At 37.0% G+C, this 20,076-nt stretch overlaps 1 protein-coding gene across 2 annotated transcripts in view; it reads right to left on the bottom strand.

Annotated features, from left to right (window-relative positions):
- Nucleotides 1-6,777: 6,777 nt before the first annotated feature.
- Nucleotides 6,778-20,076, bottom strand: part of smarcc1b (SWI/SNF related, matrix associated, actin dependent regulator of chromatin, subfamily c, member 1b) — a 14,920-nt gene continuing 1,621 nt past the window's right edge. Inside the window, exons 3-28 of one of the 2 annotated variants that reach the window (XM_024296637.2) lie at nt 18,827-18,912; nt 18,642-18,723; nt 17,725-17,817; nt 17,093-17,162; nt 16,933-17,002; nt 16,562-16,637; nt 16,254-16,379; nt 15,506-15,585; nt 15,323-15,429; nt 15,181-15,240; nt 15,079-15,107; nt 14,883-14,998; nt 14,731-14,802; nt 13,845-13,958; nt 13,619-13,772; nt 13,434-13,544; nt 12,058-12,117; nt 11,700-11,958; nt 11,557-11,628; nt 11,445-11,485; nt 9,702-9,801; nt 9,486-9,634; nt 9,159-9,293; nt 8,944-9,079; nt 8,753-8,842; nt 6,778-7,107 (exon numbers count right to left, since the gene is read on the bottom strand). In XM_024296637.2, the coding sequence (XP_024152405.1) occupies nt 7,043-7,107; nt 8,753-8,842; nt 8,944-9,079; nt 9,159-9,293; nt 9,486-9,634; nt 9,702-9,801; nt 11,445-11,485; nt 11,557-11,628; nt 11,700-11,958; nt 12,058-12,117; nt 13,434-13,544; nt 13,619-13,772; nt 13,845-13,958; nt 14,731-14,802; nt 14,883-14,998; nt 15,079-15,107; nt 15,181-15,240; nt 15,323-15,429; nt 15,506-15,585; nt 16,254-16,379; nt 16,562-16,637; nt 16,933-17,002; nt 17,093-17,162; nt 17,725-17,817; nt 18,642-18,723; nt 18,827-18,912 (2,553 nt within the window). In that variant the 3' untranslated portion in view covers nt 6,778-7,042. The remainder of the gene's footprint in view (nt 7,108-8,752; nt 8,843-8,943; nt 9,080-9,158; nt 9,294-9,485; nt 9,635-9,701; nt 9,802-11,444; nt 11,486-11,556; nt 11,629-11,699; nt 11,959-12,057; nt 12,118-13,433; nt 13,545-13,618; nt 13,773-13,844; nt 13,959-14,730; nt 14,803-14,882; nt 14,999-15,078; nt 15,108-15,180; nt 15,241-15,322; nt 15,430-15,505; nt 15,586-16,253; nt 16,380-16,561; nt 16,638-16,932; nt 17,003-17,092; nt 17,163-17,724; nt 17,818-18,641; nt 18,724-18,826; nt 18,913-20,076) is intronic. The other variant, XM_024296644.2, reaches the window with a different exon arrangement.

Below are 20,076 nucleotides of genomic sequence, written 5' to 3'. Positions count from 1 at the left end.
AGTGGTGATTCCTGGAGGAGTTGTAGTAGTAAAGCGCGCGACCAGCGGTGGGTCTGCAGAAACCACGCAGGATCGACGCCGCTCGCCTTCAACGCCTGCACGCGATTTGCGCAAGCGGCTACATCCGCGGCGTGCGCGCACACTCAAGTGCCAACACTCTGGCACCGAACACGCGCCCCGCGAATAACTTGTAGATCTGCTGGACGTCTGTTGTCAGTAGATGTCAATATGCTCCATTTCACAGCGCAGCGTGTCTCTCCGTGGGGGTGTTTATGTGTCAGTGGGTTATTGGGTGCGTGTCGCCTCCGGCCGGCAGAGAAAGGTTTATGAAGGTGTTGATGTGCGTGCGAGAGGATAATCCTCTTTATGAAGATTCGAGACAAAAGCATCTGCTGCTTCTTCACACTAGCTGGACCTACAGAGACACCAGCTCCATCTTTTATTTCAGTCTGAACTCCGATCAGCCCCAAAACTGCCAGCAGAGGTCAAAATATTAACGATAAATCAATGAATCGATTTTTTTTTTTTTTCCTAATCTGTCTGAGCAAATTTGCTAATCGATTCAACATTAGAAAAACAAAATCAAATGCATAGGCTGGAAAAGACACATTTTGATGTGTGTAATTTATTCTAATTGTGTGCAATTGTTTTACAGAGATGGATAAAAGTCAAAGTCAGGGCCCGGGGGCCGGATGCGGCCCTCCGGGTAATTATATCTGGCTCTCCAGATCATTTTATTTTATTGTTATTAATGGCCCGATGTTATCTTGTTTTGGCATTTACTATGATTTTTTTTTTTAGACTGTTTAGAAGTTTAGCTAATATTTCAGCTACATGCTAGCTGTTTTGGCTAATTTAGGCTTTTTTTCTGTTTTTTTTAAGGCTATTTTGAAGTTTGGCCAGTTTATTTGAGCTACAAGTTAGCTGTTTTGGCTAACCTAAGTTTTTATTTATTTATTTATTTTAAGTTTTTGGGCTAATTTGGCATTTAGCTAACATTTTAGCTGGCTATCAACTTCAGCGTTTTCAGCTATTAGCTTCAGCATTTTTAGCTATCTATTTCAGCAGCCAAATTTAGCTTACAGCATTCATTCTATTTTGGATTTTGGCTCCTTGTGCGATTGAGTTAGACACCCCTGGCATAAACAATAGATGCAACTGATACAGTTGATGGGCGTTGCAGGAAGAAAACATTTTTTTTTTTTTTTTTTTTGCACCTCTTTTACATTTCTATGGTTTGGAGGACAATAACATTCAAATAGAATGCACAATATTGCATCATTAATCTGTTCAAATACTTGGACTACTTATAGATCTCTACCTGTATATCTAGATCAGGGATCTGCAACCTTTAACTGAGCGCTGAGCTGTAAAGTCTCACCCTTAAAGTTAGAAAAATACACTTTGTTTTTGAGGTCATTAGGCCATTCATTTCTGAAATATAGCTTTGAAATGTTCTCGTTTAGTTTTTCTATATACAACAATTATTTAACTTCTTTCACTTTTGACAATAGCACATTCAAGTTCCTTTCAAAATAAAACATCCTGTGTTTAATCAGATTCTCCAGCTGCAGCAGATTTACTTTAATTAAAATGCAAGAAACATGAGATTTTCCATTATTATAACTTTAGTGTTCCTTTTCTTCTTTTACTGGTGAATAAACACAAGTGTTCTATTTCCTCCTGACAGCCAGAGGCGGAGCTTCAAGCACTGAAAGATACATCTTGCGCTTGCGTAGTTTAAGAATAACTTGACAATAAAGTCACCTGTGTACAGATGGGGTTTTTTGCACTGTATTCTGCAAGTGTTCATTTAAAAAAAAACTCCCCTGTGACCTCCTGGTGACCCACGTGAGGGTACAAATCACCAGGAGCCAACACTTCTAGCGAAAAATACAAAGAAACACGAGGAACCGGGAACGCTCATAGTAGTTACATACTTAACTTTTGTTTTTAAGTGTAAAATCCAATTTTTTTTTTTTAATCTATACAAGTAAATGCAATAAGATAATGTATCTGACAATAATAATCTGACATGTAAAAAATCTGAACACAAGTTAAATAAAATCTGAAGTTTTCTTAAAGCCAAAGAGCCACAATAGAAGAGCTGCATTGTGGGTCTGGAGCAGGCTCAGGTTGCAGACCTCTGATCTAAATTGTTCCATTACTTGTTTACATGTTGACAAAAACACCTTGTATTTTATTCAATGTCTGTGTACAACATGTATTTTGGTTTTAATATAAATTTGATCTAAAACTATGTCCAAATCCCCACCCAAATCCCTAGAAACTAAAAAACTGCAGGACTATCTAGTGCCCTGGATTTTTAAAGCTATTCAGACATGATGCTCACTACTTTTCTAAATATCAAATATGACATCATCAATTTCACGAAATGAATATTGAAACAACACAAACATTTTGCATTTATGACTCTACTATGTTCTGATGAGGAAAATGTTGATGGTTTGTTAAAAAAAATTACATTTAAACACGTATTTTCGTAAAAATTGTTCAACCGCAATGCATTGTGGTCTATATTCGCTAATTTAGTGAGCATTGTTGCACGCTAGTATTTTGCAAAGACTTCTGGGAAATGTCTAGTGCACTTGATTTTGGAATTGTAGATTCAGACATCACTACAAAATGGCAAACACAGTATTCAGTCCATAATGAAGGAATTCTGACATCCCCTAAATCTTATATAGAATTTATATTACGTCATCTGTTAATTTTATTTGCAGCTCGTCTCCAGGACATCACTTACTCTCAACTGGAGTGTTTTCACCTTTGTTTTCAACAAATATCTCTAGTTACCGAATGCCTCGATGAATTCATCCATACAGTATTTCTGTTTCTTCATTTAACTTTGACTAATCTCAAACTCTGCATCCGTGTGCACGCGTCAATAACTGTTTTAGCTTTACTAATTTTGTTTCATTTAACCGAGAGACAATGTCACAGCCAACTGTTTACGCAAGTTAATTTGTTTTATTAGTTTCACTGCATCAAAAAGTTAGTAATGAGGGTTTCTGTAGCTAGTAAATGGAATTTCATGAACGAAATTTGAACCGTTGGTGACAAAATTAATTAAACTACAGTAATTTGTTACTTTGTAATTCATTATTTCCAACACTGCTGACATACTTAAAAATGTGTTTTATTTAGATTGAGGTATGATAGATTTATTTTAGAATAACGTAAAAACGACCATCACAGCAGATAACGTGATATCAGCAAGGATTAACCTATCACTGCACTCCAACGTGTGGACAAACATAATGTGCTGTTTGTATTATTTTGATGTGGAAAAACAACATTGGGCTGAATTTTATTAAATTAAAGTGTGAATGGATTTGACATAAATTCTTATTTACTTGTTTGTACACATATTAAAATTACACTTTCTTGCAAGAAATGCAATGAATCTGGAAGGTATATATCTGAGTCACACTGGTGGAATGTTTTACTAAAGATCAACTTTAGTTCAGTGAATCATATCAGAAACTACAATATGAAATGAATTGTTAAAATTATTTTTTACAACTGTATTAAATATTCCCCCCGAACAGCTTGAAGTCTGTCAGATTTCTGCTCCTGCAGCAGGTTTTCTTCGGGGGAGTGGGTGAGGGAGGGAAGGGACTGCTGTGGAAGACAAAGAAGGTGAGTGGATTTGGGTGGGAGAGCTGGAGCGCTCCAAATTAAGAAACAGCAAAATGTTCACTGAAACGCTGCCAAACAGAGCGGAACAAACCTGCATCCATCCCCGCACACATCAACCATGCCAGATGCACATGAACACATCACCTCCTCGTGTTTTTATTCAATTTATTCTGAATAAATGATTATGTTTGTTGATTGAAGAGTTAGAATCGGCTCTGTCCTGTGCCGCAGGAACAGATGGATCTCACTGGGAAAAACTGCAAGAAAGAACACACTTTATTTGAGGCCAAGCTCAGTGTGAGTCTGTGCTCTGTCCTCTGGTTTTTCCATCCTGTTCTTATGTTGAACAGTGAGGGGTGGACAGGATGTCCAAGACCTCACCAGCTCACAATGAGCTGCTACTTAAAAGTGCTACAGGCCTGGATCTAGCCTGCCCCCGCTATAGGGTGCAAGCAGAATATTTTGACAAAATATATTTTTATGGAGTGTAAAATATTGAAAGATATTATTTTTTTTATAATTAATTTATTGTGGAAGAGCTGGAGGAAGTGGCCGGGGAGAGGGAAGTCTGGGCAACTTTGCTTAGACTGCTGCCCCCGCGACCCGGATGAAGCGGAAGAAGATGGATAGATGGATATTGTGGAATAATATTCCTGCCTTTTTATTATTCATAATTATGTTAAAAAGTTACGTTTTTAAAGTTTAAAAAATTGGCATTCTGCTAGCTTTTTGGGCTATTTTGAAGTTTAGCTATTATTTCAGCTACATGCTAGCTGTTTTTTTTTAATTTTATTTAGTTTTTTAGGCTAATTCAGCATTTAGCCAATATTTTAGCTGGCTATAGCTATCAGCCTCAGAGTTTTTAGCTATCAATTTCAGCTATCAGCACTAGCATCTTCAGTGGCCAAATTCACCTTACAGCATTCACACTAGCATTATCGCAGGTGATGCCATATATCTAGTTCATAATTATGTTAAGAAGTTACAGTTTTAAAGTTTTTAAAATTTAGTTTTGGAGTGTTTACTAAATGCGTATTTTGTTCGGCCCACGACCTAAGGTGTGTTTTGGAATTTAGCCCCCTGTGCGATTGAGTTTGACATTCCTGCTTTAAAAAAGCCACTGAGCTTGAATAAATTAAGCAAATTAATTGACTAAAAAAATAAAATGTACCCCCCAAAAAACACCTTAAATCAAACAAAATGAATAGAAGTAAATTAAAATACAAAAGTAAAAATGAATGGATTGACAGAACAAAAAAAAAAAAAAAAAATCCTCAACAGGGAACAAACCAGTTATCTGCGTGTCTGTCCCAAATCCGGTAGTATCAGGAAGAGCAATCAACCAAAATCTTATAAGACAAAATAGATCAAAGGAGAAGATATGGATAGATGAACTGATATGGTTTTCTATGTATTTCAGGGGATTTGACCCCCAAACTCTTAGGTTAGTTTGGGTAGTTTAGTTTAACGCATAGAAACCATAACCTATTATAACAGTTCATCTATCAATATATCTATTTACATTTGATCCATTGATCCTTCTTATAATTTTATAATTTATAACACGACCCTCTGTATTTACCTGAGCTTGGGTCAGGTACAAACAAGACATTGGCTTGTGCCCTGTTGAGGCTGCATCTTAATACAGTTTTTATTTTTTTATTTTACATATGTCTCTCTTTTCATTTTTGTCTATATAAACTATATCATCAGAAACATTGGTTCACCTGCCTGGACTCACATATCTGAAGTGCCATCTCATTCCTGACCCATGGAGTTCAACCTTTTGAAGCTATTCCAGCTTCAACTCTTCTGGGAAGGCTGTCCACAAGGTTGAGGAGTGAGTTTCTTGGAGTTTTGGATCATTCTTCTTCAAGTGCATTGGTCAGGTCACACTGATGTTGGTGGAGAAGGCCTGGCTCTGTCTCCACTCATCCTGAAGTTGATCTACGGGGTTCAGATCAGGACTCTCATTTTGATCTTTTGGATGAGCGAGCCAATACTTTTGGCAATATAGTGTGTATATATAGATTCAGTGCATCTGTACAGAAAAAAAAAAGTTTAGTTTTCACCATAAATCCCAAAAGGCGAGAAGTTTAATGTGCAATTCTGATGCTGCAGGAACTTATTTTTCAGTTTATGTGAGCTGGAATCTTTGTATTTCATCCAAACAAGTATTTTTTTTCTCCCCAATTTTTTAGTACTATTTTTTTTCTTTTTATATTAATGATGATTTTTGAAAGAAAATGTGACATTTTTAAAATCTTGAAACCTGATGCACTCACAACATCTGAAATTGACACTTTTTACATTTGATTTCAATAAATCCGATTTTTGAAATCGCTTCTGATGTTGTTGCGAACTGAAACTGAAATTCAGCAAATGTCCTCAAAGCATCGGTCGGCTGCCACAAGACCTGCAGGGTTTTAATAGATCAGCGGGGACTTATCTCTTCCAAGCAGATGCTAAGCTCTGTGACTCAAAGGAAGCGACAATAGACGAGATCCAGACACCTGTGAGTCCAACCAGAGCCGCTAAAAGAAAAGAAGTTCTGTTCATGTGCATCTAAACACTGAACATACAGTAGGATTCTAGTCTAATTTCATTTATAAAATGTGATTTTGTTTTACCCCCATAAAGCAAATTTTGCTTTTTTTTTCATTTTTGAAGTCCATCCTTTTAAGTAGAGAGGAGTTTAAACCAAAAGAGTATTTAATTAACCAGGAATTCTCAGTAAATGTAAAGTGAGAGTAAATAAAAGCTGTGGTCCCATTAGGGGATAAAGCTGCATGCATGGAGCTGTAAAACACTGTGCAATTACATAAACTCCCTGCTATAGTCAGATAATGATGGGCTCCATATTATGCAGCTTACAGCAGAATGTTGAGGGCTTCATTTGTAGGTGTTGCTTCACAAATGTAGTCATTCTAATCGTATATTTTCTTTTTTATATTTGTAATTTCATTGAAAATGTAATCAAAGTGAAGAAATGTGTCTCTAGTGATATGGGACAGTCCTGTTTTTTCACATATACCTCATCCATTAAGATCATTTTCTCAATAATAATTGAAAACAGATTAGATAGTGTAACACAGACATACCTCCAAACAACAGTTCAATATAAAAACAACTTTAATGAGTTAAGTACACACTTCTCAACTCATGACATGAACACAAACAGTTCACAGAGACAAACCAGGCTTTAGACCAGATACATTTCAACTTGACACGTTTGTGAAGCTTTCAGTCTCAAACACAGAATTAAGGATGAGTTACAGACTTGAGTCTGAGTGGCTGTTTTAACAGCTGTGAAAGGCATTGGTCTGGTCGGTTGGTAGAAGCAGACGTTTTTCAGAGCGAGTCCCATTCTCTGGTCCGTTTAGCTGTGACTCGGTGGAAGAGCAGACTGAGTCGACGCTATTCCATCAGGCTGTGAGGACGGATCTGTGGCAACAGAAATGAGTTCACGTCACAACACCATTTATTTTAAGAACCGGACGTTGAAAATGCTGTTTTTAACATGTTCTCGTTGCATTTTTGTGATGATGGAGGACGTGTATAAAGAAAATTAAGTTCAAAATTACATTTCTGAGTATTTCTTTATTTAAACCATAGATCGTAATTATACCTCAAACTGTCATTATATGTTGTTAAAAACAGTTTGTTGAACATTTTTGGGGTTTCCCCAGCAAAAATAATTCAAAATTTTCAGACGTAATTTTCTGTTTTTGCAGGATTTTAAGTCTGATGTGTGACTAGAACATGGAAAAATGACTAAATAAATAAAGGAAGTGACACATATGTGAAGTTGCGCTGATTAAAATGATACCAAATAAGCATGTTAAATTGAAAACACAGGAACTCAAAAGTAAACAAAAACAAACAAACAGTTTTAGGCCCTAGATTCCAGAGGGTTAAACTTGGTGAAAACCTCCCTTTCTCTCCCAAAACTCGACATGGTTTGGCCATCATCGTGTTTAAATCTGCTTTCTCACTTTGATTTTCTTTCAATTCTTGTTTATTTTTTATTTTTATTTAATTTTATTGTGCTCTGCTTTTATGTCTATTTATTCTGTTTTATTATATACAGTGTCCTTGAGTGTCATGAAAGGCACTTCAAATAAAATGCATTATTATCATTATTATTACTTGATCTCTTGAGTTTCCTTTGCTCCCCCTAGTGGTGGAATGGTGCATTGCTGTCATTTCTTTAAAGAAGCATAACTCGCCACAGAAATGGGCTAGAAACTTGCTTTCTTTTTTGAAAATTCGTATTTTTTTTTCTTCATAATTGGGCTGGATTAAACCATCTAGCGGGTCATATGAGACCCCTGATTTAAACCATTATGACTCAGGAGCAGATGAAACAATGAAGTTTGAGGGGTTGTAAGCTAATGGAAGAGCGTGTAGACAGAAAGCTCTTGCGCCAACGGCTCAACCCACAACTTAAATTAAGTTCAAGTGCGTTCAAGTGACTACTTCTAATGAAACGTCTATGTAAATGCGCATAAATATGCGTTCTGAGCTTCTGTGCTCAAAACTAAGCAAGTTTCTATGACTGTTTTCAGGCCTTACGTAAAAAATTGGAGGATTCTGATTTGGTAGTGATGTATGGATTGTGTCCCTTTGAAGTCACGAATACTAACTGTTTGAAAATTAATCATGAATGATAGCAGAATTGAATGAAATCTTTCATATAATGGAATGGGAAGAGCGAGATTTGCACCATTTAAACCTTCTTGCACCGAGCCTTTTCCACCTGTAGGTGGCGGTAGTGCATTATTTTTGAGTCAATATTAGCAACTTTATTGACAAAAGATTAATAAATTATTAATACAAGCTTCTTTGACGCTTTAACACCTGAGGCAAAAATCTTTAACATACTGTAACTTTTCAACCGTTAAGTCGATCAACGTCATTCCAGTAGATTTTGAAGGAGAAAAGCGGCTCGACGAGCCGCTTTTCTCCTTCAAAATCTACTGGAATCACGTTCCCAATAAAAAAATACAATAAATCAAAGAACATAAAAACTGGTGTTAAAAGATAATTCATTTTAAACAAAGGGAAGCGAACTATAAACAACACCCACACATGCCGTTGGGAGCTCCTGGATGTCGGGGAGCCATTGTCTGAGGGGGGTTTCCTCCCCCTGGCATCACGCGGTTGGGTACAGACTGACCTAAAAAAAAAAAAAAAATTAGAGTCTAACTGCAGATCCACAGAACACTAAAAAAGTGAAATAGTTCAAATGGATAAGCTATGTTGGTCATCTTTTCATACCAGTGTTCTGCGCAGAGTATCCAGGCTGTCCCTGCTGCTGCTCCCTCTGCTGGCGAACTTTCAGCTCTGCCTGCTTTAGCTGCTCAGTGTGGAAAGTCTGTCTTTCTGTCAGAAGCTGCTGTCGCTGCTGTTCTAGCTGTTCAAGACCAGAAAAAACACATGACATTAACTTAAAGCAGATAAAAACAGATTGCTGTACTACAGTGATCACTCACTGCCTCTTTCTCTCTGTCCATAATAGTCTCCAGTTCTTCAAAATGTCTCAACTTGATCTCCAGCTTCTTCATCTGTGTCTCCACCAGCAGAGCCACAAGGGACTTGATCTTACGTTCTTCTACAGCTGCTAAGTGCTACAAGAAGGAAAAAACAGTTGATTTGTTCAAACCTTATTTAGGTGCAAACTCTAGTGAAGAAATGGTCTAGAAAATCATTGAAATATCAAAAAATTCTGCCTTTTTCAGTAGGAATACAATTCGACCTCCTAAAACCCCTCTCGATGTCTAACACACTAAGTTGATGCGACACAAGTGCGTGGCCTTTACCTTTGCTTTCGTTGCAGCTGAAGACAGTGCTGCTGCCGCTGCCGTGGAAACGCTGCCTTCCACCAACTCCACTTCCATTACTCTCCCCCCGTCATCTCCCTCGCCGTGTCTTATGGCGTCGTCACAAACCCCTTCTGGAAAATAAAATCCTTACATCCAGCTGTGCATTAGTCGACACACCAGAAGTGTGTTCATGAAGTGCTTTGAGACACATACCTTCTCTCTCTTCAGAGTGTGCATTTTCACTTTTGACCTGGTCGTCCTCCAGTTTAGAAACGCCAGGTTCCATCTTGACCCCATCAACCATCACGAGTGCCTGGAGAAGATGCATACATGAGCACGCATACTTTACTTTTCTTAAATTTTACTTGAAAATCTTGCTTAAGCCTTAAGCTTGTTCACACCGCCATCGTTAACGCATGTTCAGGCGATGAAGTCTATGCAGACTCACACACACAAAAATAATAAATGGATTGACAGATGTAAATAAGCGTTTTGGGCTTTCACATCAAAACCTCTCGCATTCACGCGTCACCATGGCAGGTTCACGACTTTTTTTGCATATCTGTCAGTGTAGGTGCTTAAGGTGCTCCTGTGGTGAAGAGAAAGGCGACAGCACAACACACCCAAGACTAGGTTTATCTTAAAATACATGATTTCAACCTTGTTTTTGAATCTTTATGAGATTTTTGAATGTTCATTTAATCTATATATTTTTTATCTTTGTTACAAAATATGTAATAAAAACGTTTTTTTTAATATTTGCAGTAAAAAAAGTTTGGATTTTTGTATTGTTTCAGGTTTATTGTGAAATTATTATCTAATAATATGAAAAAATATCTTTAAAAAAAGATGGAGAGGTTATACTTCACCACAAAAACACATTCCAATGAAAATCATGTTTTTTTAAACATGCTCTTGTTACATTTTTATCATGATGGTGGACATTAAAAAATTAAAATTTCCTTATTCAAATCATGTTTGATCAGGAGCAGATGACAACCCACAGTTTAAAAAAGCTCAGGTTTGTGTCACCAACCCTACACTCAGAGTCTCCCTGCTCTGCCACGATTCTGAATCATCCACTTGCAGACAAATAGTTCCAGGTATGTCTTTGTTTTCCTCGTCTGAACTGCCATCTGGATCAAAACTGTATGGCATTAATATTGCTGAATGTTTTTTTTCTACGATGTCTGCTTGAGTTTTTTTCTAACAGGAGTGTGCAAACTTTCTGACTCGTGGGTCACAAAGGGTTCTAAATTTTGGCAAAAGGATCAGATTAGGAGCAGAGGCATGGAGTAGTATAGTAATCTATGTCATTACAGAAAAAAATTATGTGGACCTGGACAAAAAGATGCTTTAATTTTGCTTGAAAATCATGATTTATATTTTAAAATAATAATTTTAGTACTGATTGCACCAATAGGTTGACATGAGGGTAAATCTTTGAGAAACGCTGCGTTCATGTGGTGTTGGAATGATGGGAAAAATGACTGTCTGACTTAGAAAACACACAAACATTAGAAAAAACAACAAATATTGCAACACCACATAAATGCAAAACAACTTTTTGCACCTAGACAATTTTGTAGTGCACCATCTACTAAAATGACATAAAGAATAAAGCATTAATAAGGACCATCAATATAAGTGATTCCAGTTTGGAAGGCCAGATTACAGTTTAACAGGCTATATATGGCCCTCGAGCTGATATAAGTTAGCAGGAGAGAGTGTAAACAAAGGCATGATGGGAAATTAGTAGAATTTCTAATGAGCTCCTGCTGCCCTGCAGAAACTATGTCTTAAAAAACGACACAGGGAACCCTTTTACAATAGAAAAAATATGGTTTGAGTGGGATTTTAATGGTAAATATTTAAATTTTATTTTTAAATAAAAAAGAGTAAAACAAATGTACCAAAAGGCCCTGGACTACTCAGGTACAATTATTGCTGCATTACCTGATGGGGGTTGGAGTCCAGATTTTCAGGGTCCATCACATCTAAAAGAAACAGGGAAATAAATGAAAACAAGATCCAACAGGGAAAACAAAAGATATTATTTATAGTTTACCTGTTTTCTCAGACTGGTGGGACGGGTCAGAACCTTTATCCACAAACTCATCCTGCACTTTGGAAAACTCCTCTGAAAAAACAGACATTCAGTCACCTTAAAGGCATCTCTCAGAACGTCTCCCTCCTTCATCAAACACTCACCAAGTGCAGCTTTGGCTGCAGCAGATGCCACTCGTGGATCTACCACAGATGCCAGAAAGGCCACTGTGCTCATCACAGGGTTTTCCGATTGGCTGAAAGGCACCGGCTGAAACGCCAGCGGGCCCAGCGAGGCCGAGGAGTCCTCCAGGTAAGGGTCTTCTATCGGCAGGCGGAGGAAGTGAAGGATACATTCATCCTGAGTTCTGGAACCAACGTGCTCCGATACTTTGTTCCAGTCGTCCCTGTAAACCTCTAGAGCCTGACAGAGAAAAGAGACAGAAAAGAGACAAGAATGGATGAAAACAAACTGAAAGGGTGATGGGATAGTCTGTTTTGAGTTGAATTATTTTTATTTTACCTCCAATAGCAGAAGTGTTTCTTGCTCTGTCCATTCTCTTCCTGCGTTTGCTCCTTTAGTCTGAACAAAAAATAAAAGCATACAAACATGACAACAAAAGTTTCCTTAATGCTGTCATTCAAGTAGCTATTCTTAACAGAAGCTATAATTACTCTTTTAAGAGTGAAATGTTTCTTTTAAAATGAGATTTTCATGCAATTATACGTTAAATTATAAATTCTTTCATGTTGTTATGACAATAGAAATGCTTTCACTTTTATCCGTCACATTTAAAAGTTACGAACCTAGAATATGTCGTCATATTATTGATACACAAAAACACAAAATAAGAATCGATGTGGTGGTAATAACATTACAAATCGTCATTTTGGCGAAGTTCCATAAATTCTGAAATTAAAAATGAATAACTGGAGAGATGCCAGCTGGATTTTTTTAAATAGATAAAAAGCTTCACATCATTATTTATTTTTTTTAATGTAATTTCTGAGCATATAAAAAAAACCCATAACATTACAGTGTTCTCTCACAATTTTGGGGTTCCTTTTTCACAATCTTGCTGACTTTTTAGTGTAATTTTTCATTTTTTTTATTTATTTACCCAATAGTGTTCTGTTTCCTGATTGGCTGTTGAACTTGTCAATTAATGTCCTTTGTCTGTGGCTCCTGTACAGAATGTGTTCAGTTTACTAAATTTTCACTAATCACAATCAGATCTTTGCTTTCATTCTATAATACTGACTTATTTTTTTTTTTAAATAAAAGGTTAAACTTTGAGAGTTACAAAAAAAAAAGGAAAAAACAGTTCATGGCTGATAAAAAGTGTGTAGTAAATAGTTTGAAAATTCTGTTTTTAACATGTTCTTGTGGTATTTTTCTGATGAAGGTGGATATTTAAAAAGAAAATTAAGCTTAAAATTGCATTTCTGAGTATTTCATTTTTCAAATCATTAAAAATCATTAGCAGATAATAAAATGTTATTTAAAAAAAGAGTGTATTAGTGTTGTAGAAATTCACAGGTTAGGCCACAAGCTCCCTGCTCTGCTCCACAAAAGTAAGGGTGTCTCTATCAAATTCGCTGCTGGAGGCTTGTCCCGCCCACAAATCAGAGGTGAATTCTTAATGAACTACTGCCGCTCTGCAGAAACTATGTCCTAGAAAATAACATGTTTTTTTTTATTTGCCCAAAAACCAGCATATTCCTAATTAAAAGACCACTGGGAATGCTTTGAAAAATAGATTAAAATTTGTTGGAATTTGTGGTGAAGATTCTCCTTTATCCAGGAGACATCTTGAAGTTGAGTCACTGGCAAACGATTGTCAGTTCAGTCATCATGACTCAACTTCAAGACGTTTTGGACAGATGTTGTTCAGGCACCTTTGGATGTTTTCTGGCGTAGACATCAGTGCGTAACCCAAAGTTCTGACAGTCTGAAGATTTCTCTCTGCCCCTCTCTGGAAAATACAGCATGTGCTGTGAAGCAGACACCTACAAAACAAAGAGACGGACGATATAAGATTTGTTTTAAGATTATTCACTGTGCGGTTTGTGTAGCAACACACCTGTAAGGGTTTGTGTTGAAGAGGAGCAAGCCCAGACGGCGTGTCGGCTAACACGTTGAAATGAGGAGTGGGAGGAGGTCCCATTGGAAGGGGCCGACTTTCTGCATCCACTTGGTAGTTGATTAAACCCCACTGCTCCAAAAAGGCATGAACCCTTGAAAACAACACATTTAGTTCTCAGACGTGCAGTGAGGAGTCGCTCTGAAGTCACAGCGCCACTAAATACCTGATGAGCGAGCAGACATCTCCTGTCAGGTTACGTCTGCAGGTCGTCGAGCTGAGGTACTCCTGAGGGTTTAGGCGGTACGTGTCGATCATGAAGTTCCGATACGCCAGGTAGCTGGAAGACAAAATACCAGTCAAAGAGAAGTCACCATAAACTTCAAAAGTAGGGCTGGGTTATTAAAATCGATTAATCCATTTGAAGCTTAATAGATCAATAATCGATCCATGACAGTTGAGATCGATCCAACACATGGAGCTAAAGTCCGTTAGCTTAAAGCTAATGTTTAAAGGGATTTCCCATAGGACGGCTAATGCTAACGCTCGGTTGATGTAAACATACATTTCTGCCTAAATGAACATCTTTATAAACTCAGAGGCAGGAATTATCCAAACTCTTTTAAGGAAACTTTTTTTTAAGTAACTACATGTGGTCAAAAGTCTATTTTTGCTCATACTTCTTCTTCTACTGAAATAAGGTGCAATGCTATAGCACGAGCTCCACCTAGTGGCCAAACTGAGACGCCCTCCAGGAGAAGCAGAACAATGTTTAAAATGTTAATGATCTGAACATTTTTGTTAGAACTTCTACTTTAGAGAAACCATGTAACACTGTTTGATATTAACAATCTCATTATTTCACTGATATATTTTACAGTATGAGAACTGTATCAGATTAATATATTAAAAACATTAATATAGATTATAATTGTATTTCTAAACAAACGTGTCTAAATGTGTAAACTCAAAATTGAATTGAACCGAGAGGATCGAAAGAATAAAAAAAATAAAAAAAAAATCAGAATCAAATGGATCCAGGCTCTGTTAAATTGAATCAATTAGATTCTGGAAATTATTATCGATACCCAGCCCTATTCAAAAGTACTTACATTTCAGGAGTTTTGGATTTGTTTTTCCCATTGAAGAATTCAGGCAAAGCTCGTTTCTCTATTGAGTGGATGCTAAATAAAATACAAAAATATTTGATTAAATGAAGACAATGTTTCTCAGCTGATGAGAAACAGGAATAAAAAGTGTTTACCTGTTGTTGTTGAACCATGACGTATAACTAGGTATTATAATATGATGCGTTTGTTCCACAATGTTTTCCTCTCCCTCTGACAAACGTGAGATCTCGCCTCTTCCGTCGTCATCGTCCTAAAACAAAAAACACAGATTGAAAATCTTACTTTAATATGAACAAATGTCATCAATAATCTCAGAACAAAACAGCTTACCCTTCCAGGAAAGTCATCTTCTTGATCATCTGAAACCAAAAGTGCATGTTCACCGAAAATCTAAGTTTATTACGGTTCTGAATAATATATTTAAATGCTTACCAAGGTCGGCCATGATCCCTCCTTTCACTGGAGTATTCTCACTGTCTTTCTTTAAGTTCACTAAAGACAAATATAAGACGTGTGATCAAACCCTACGTTCACACCACCCTCAGCATCATACGTTCTATTGAAGTTTCTTTACCATTTTTTGGTAATACAACCTCCTCCATGTTAGGCACTGGGGTCGGGTCCTCCATATCTTTGGTCAGATCCTCCTCCGGCTCTTCTTCCTGTTGTCCACGTCTTTTCCTGAGAACGTACAATTATTAACAGTAAAACACATTTATAGAAGTGGTGCAGAGGAGAGAGAAAAACATAACCTCACCCCTTCTTTCCTTTCTTCTTGCCTTCAGAAAAAGGCGATGGGGAGCGTCTTCTCTTCTTGGAATGAGCAGACTTTGGATCCTGAGATAGAAAACAGTAGAAATAAAATCGACTTGAGTATCATTTTAGGATTTAACAGGAAGAAAAAAAAGGATAGAATATTTACAAAGAAAGAAAAAAATGTATACATTTTTAAAGTCACGCACTGATCATTTTTTGATCTATTTTCAAAGTGTTCTTTTAATTATAATAATGTTGTTTTAAGCCAAAGTCAAAAACCTGTCATTTTCTAAGACATAGTTTCTGCAGAGTGGCAGAAGATCATTAGAAATTCATCTCCGAGTTGTGCAACCCCACCCCCACTTCCCATTACCCATCTGTTTACACTGTCACACTCTCTCTAAGCTTAGAGGCGTTCACCACCCCAACCCAAAAACAAAGATTTATTTATTAAGCATCAGAAGGGTGCAGGAAGCTTGTAGCCCGCCCAGCGCTTTTTCTACATCACAAATACGAGGTTTTTTTTAAACAACATTTTTCGTTTGCTCCTGATTCACAAGGATTTGAATAAAGAAACACTCGGAAATGCAATTTTAAGCTTAATTTTCTTCCTATATGTCCTGCATCTAGAGGAAAAACACATTAAAATAAAGGAAAAGATCCTAAATACTTTTTTTTACATACATGCATTTCATAAATGCCAAAATTAGATGTTTGTTAGTTAAAAAAAAACAAAGATCATCACCCACCGGTTCTCCTTGAAGATGAATCCTCCGGCGCAGACTGACAGGTATGTTCTTTTCATTTACACAATAGTCTTCCTCATTCATCCACTCATTGAAGACGTCTGTATCCAGAACCCAACCAGGGTGAACCTGCATGGATCACAACATTTGAGCTGTAAACTAATATTTCATTTTGATAGAAGTTACCATACGAGAGTCTCCTCAGTCTGTTTAATAAAAAGTCCATATTTACAGATACTTCAGTCACTAATGTAATGAGGTGAGTGATGCTGTTTTTTTCTATTTTGGAGCCTATGTGTTTCCATACTAACCCTCCAAGGCCTTTGGATGTGAGGCAGCTCCTCAACGTCTCCTTCAATGTCACTTGAGGACAGCCAGCTGTCATAGCTGTAAAGATATGAGAGCTTGTGGTCAAATAGATAAACTCCTGCTTTTTTTTTTTTTTTCTTTACATTTTTGAATCAGTAACATGGACGCACAGAAAAAACTGAGCTGACCACAGATGCTCAGATTCTGCAACTGCAGCAACATTTTAACACTCTATTCAGGTTTTTTATTTACAGGTTTGGTACATTCTAAAGAGATATATTACATTTTACAGTTATAATTTAAGTTTGTTTACAATATCAGAAGTGTAAATGTTTATAGATTGGAGGGAATCCGTATTCTTCTCGAGTTTTACCTGTCAGGATGCATGCCCCAGTGAACTTGGACGTGATTGTCTCTTTGCGTAACAGGACGCATCCATTCGTCTGAAAAAGTACAAGTAAAAAAAAAAAAAAAATATATATAAGTATCTTTTAAAATACAGTTAGAACAAATATGAAGAGAAATGATCTGACCTTCTTCTATTGGACCAGCTGATGCACAGACATGGTGACTGGCCATCGTTCTGTCCTCTGTGATTGAACCCTAAGGGAAGCCAAGTAAACTGCTTTAAATGAAACATTAAATACAACAGTTAATAGAAATATCACAAGAGTGATCATTAAAATATTTTTTTAAGTTAAAAATAACTGAATTTAAAGTAAACTTAAAGTAAACTTTTGAATAAAAACTAATCCGGTGAGAACAGGTGGGTCTTTAACCTGGATTTAAATGTGTTTCAGCTGATCTGAGACTTTCTGGAAGTCTGATCCAGATCTGTAGAGCATAGAAGCTGAATGCAGCTTATTTATGTTTAGCTTTGACTCTAGGAACTGATAAAAGTCTGGATCCAGATTATCTTGATCCAAGAGGTCAGTCGTGCATTTTGGTGCTAAACCAGTAACAGAACTTTAACGTCTCTCCTCTGGCAGACAGGTAACCAGTGTAAAGACCTCAGAACTGGACTGATGTGGTCTACTTTCTTGGTTCTTATGAGAGAGGTGTCGAGTCCAGGAAACTTTAATAGGTAAACGCTATCAGAGCAACACACATCTTATATTGGTAACTAAACACACATTTCCACTTATTTTTGACGTGTGTCCTTTACCTGATGCCTGATGACAATCCCAGTTAGTCTGCTAGCCAGGTCATGGTCCAGAGAAGAGTCCAGACACACCACCGGCAGAGACATGCAGTTGTTCTGCAATCACAAACGATCAACCTTAAACAAAATCATTTGGACAAACAGGGCTGTACCATATTTTCAGTCACTACGGAGCATAAGTTACAACAACCAAAAATCCATAATAAAGAAGATAAAAAAGCATATATGTTACAGTTTTGGGCAAAAACTGCAAAAAAAAAGTGATACTACTGAACAACTCTGTCAAACCTGCTGCATTCACACTGGATGCGTCAAATTCATGTCCACCAATCTCTCCTTCAAATTCGCTGGAGACTAAAAGTGTGTTCATAAACGTGATGCTCCAAATGTATGTGGGAGGAGCTACCCTTAAATGTTTTTAGCCTCATCGCTACATGAAAGTACCGACTGTGTATCTCATGTATATATATATATATGTATATATGTATTGTCAATAAGACAAGGATGATATTGAGAGATCAGGTTTGTTTATTCCGACTCTCAGTGACTCAATTTCACTACTTGCTGTCCCACATTAGTCCGAGGAGTAAAAAATAAATATAATAAAATTAGGGCATTTTTTAATTATTGTCTAAATTCATGTGAGAAAAATATTAAGTTCAGTAGAAAAACAATCAGATTCTCCATGGTTGTTTTGGACGGCGTTTCTTCTTCTTCTTCCTATGCGTTGCTGTCAGTGGTAAATACTGATAAACACCTACAGTGCCCTCTAGTGGACGTTAGTGAGAAAGTAATAAATACATGAGTCTATTCCGATAAAAAAACATCATATATAAGTTGCTCCTGTGTCCAAACGAAAAAAAAACCCGACTTATACTCCAAAAAACATGGTACTTATATTTTTTTAAGTTCTTTCTTACCTGCAGAAGAGTCTTTTCAATCACAGCAAACATCTCTACATTTCTCTCTGTTCTTGATACATTCTGCAGGTCAAACCTTCGCCTAAAACACAGTAAAGAGACTTTTAATCAAACAAAGGCGGAAAACATTTGTAAGGAATAAAAACACTCTGAAGATGCAAAAGCGCAAAAATTGTGCAACCCACCAGCCCTGTTCAACTTTGAACTTGTAAGCAGTGCCAAGGATGTGACTAAGTCCACCACCTGGTCGCAAGTCCATGAAACAATGTGCCTGTTGAAGTAAAAAGAAGTCAAACAAACTTTCATTAAAGTCACACTTAAGTATGATGTATTTAGCCAAAAGCAAACCTGTGTGTTTTTTAGGATAAACTTTAAGCAGAGCGGCAGTAATTCATAAGAAATTGACCTCTAAGTTGTGGGGACTGTTGGCATGGAGCAACCACACCCCCACTTCCCATCCTTCCTTTGTTTACACTTTCTCCCACTAGCTTACAGCCCCTCACATCCCCAAGCTAATGTTACCAGTGCAATGAAAATGGCAAGCATTATTGGAGCAATCCAGCTGTGCAGTTTTGAGCCAGATTCCAGCTCAGAGGAGAAAAAACAAATTCTAATCGTCTACAAATGGATGCATTAGAATGGAGCAGAGCAGCTAGTGGCTTGCCGATTGTAGCAACTACTTCTAGGTACCACAAAGGGTGTCACTGCACATTTGTAATTCGCTATTGAAGAACTTGGTTTCCGCATTGAAAAACTTAGTGTTAATATATACATCGCGGTGCATTCTGGGATGGTTTATACTTTGATTTTGATCAGAACAAAGTACAGTGGATTTACCGGACATTTATGAGACTAATAGCAACTTTGTGTTGATTTCACAGCTTCATGAAAAGTATAAGGAAAGAGAAGTCTCCACAACCACCCTCTAGACATTAAAGTAACGCTGAGATGCTCTGTATTTGTTGCTGCGAACCAGAGTCCCATACATACGCCACATTGTGAAGAATTATGTTCATGAGCGCGATGAGGAGGGCCCACAAGCAAAGGCCTTTAGTACAAAATAATAAACTACACCTGCCAGAAATTAAATCTCTAATTACATAAACTAATTTATTATTTAAAAAAACAATTACATTTTCCTAAAGCTCCTGAATAATGTCCTGTGATAATCGGATGATGTTTGGAACACAAACCTGGAAGATGCAGTATCTAAATAACAAAAAAACATTGATATTTGTACCTGATTACCAATATGTCCCATTGTTCTATCCAAAAAACAAAGGCGAATACTGATAATTAATATTTATAACTTGGTTATTTAATTTGGTGTTCAGAATGGAAAGCTCTATAAATTGTGGTTAACAAATTTTGACTCTGGTCCTCAGAAAATTTTGGTTCCTGTTAGAGGCTCTTTCAAATGGCTTTTTTTTTTTTT

Source organism: Oryzias melastigma, linkage group LG11, assembly GCF_002922805.2.
Source record: "Oryzias melastigma strain HK-1 linkage group LG11, ASM292280v2, whole genome shotgun sequence".
Lineage (NCBI taxonomy): Eukaryota > Metazoa > Chordata > Actinopteri > Beloniformes > Adrianichthyidae > Oryzias > Oryzias melastigma.
The sequence above is the reverse complement of the archived record's forward strand: the minus strand, read 5'-3'. Positions and strand labels throughout refer to the sequence as shown.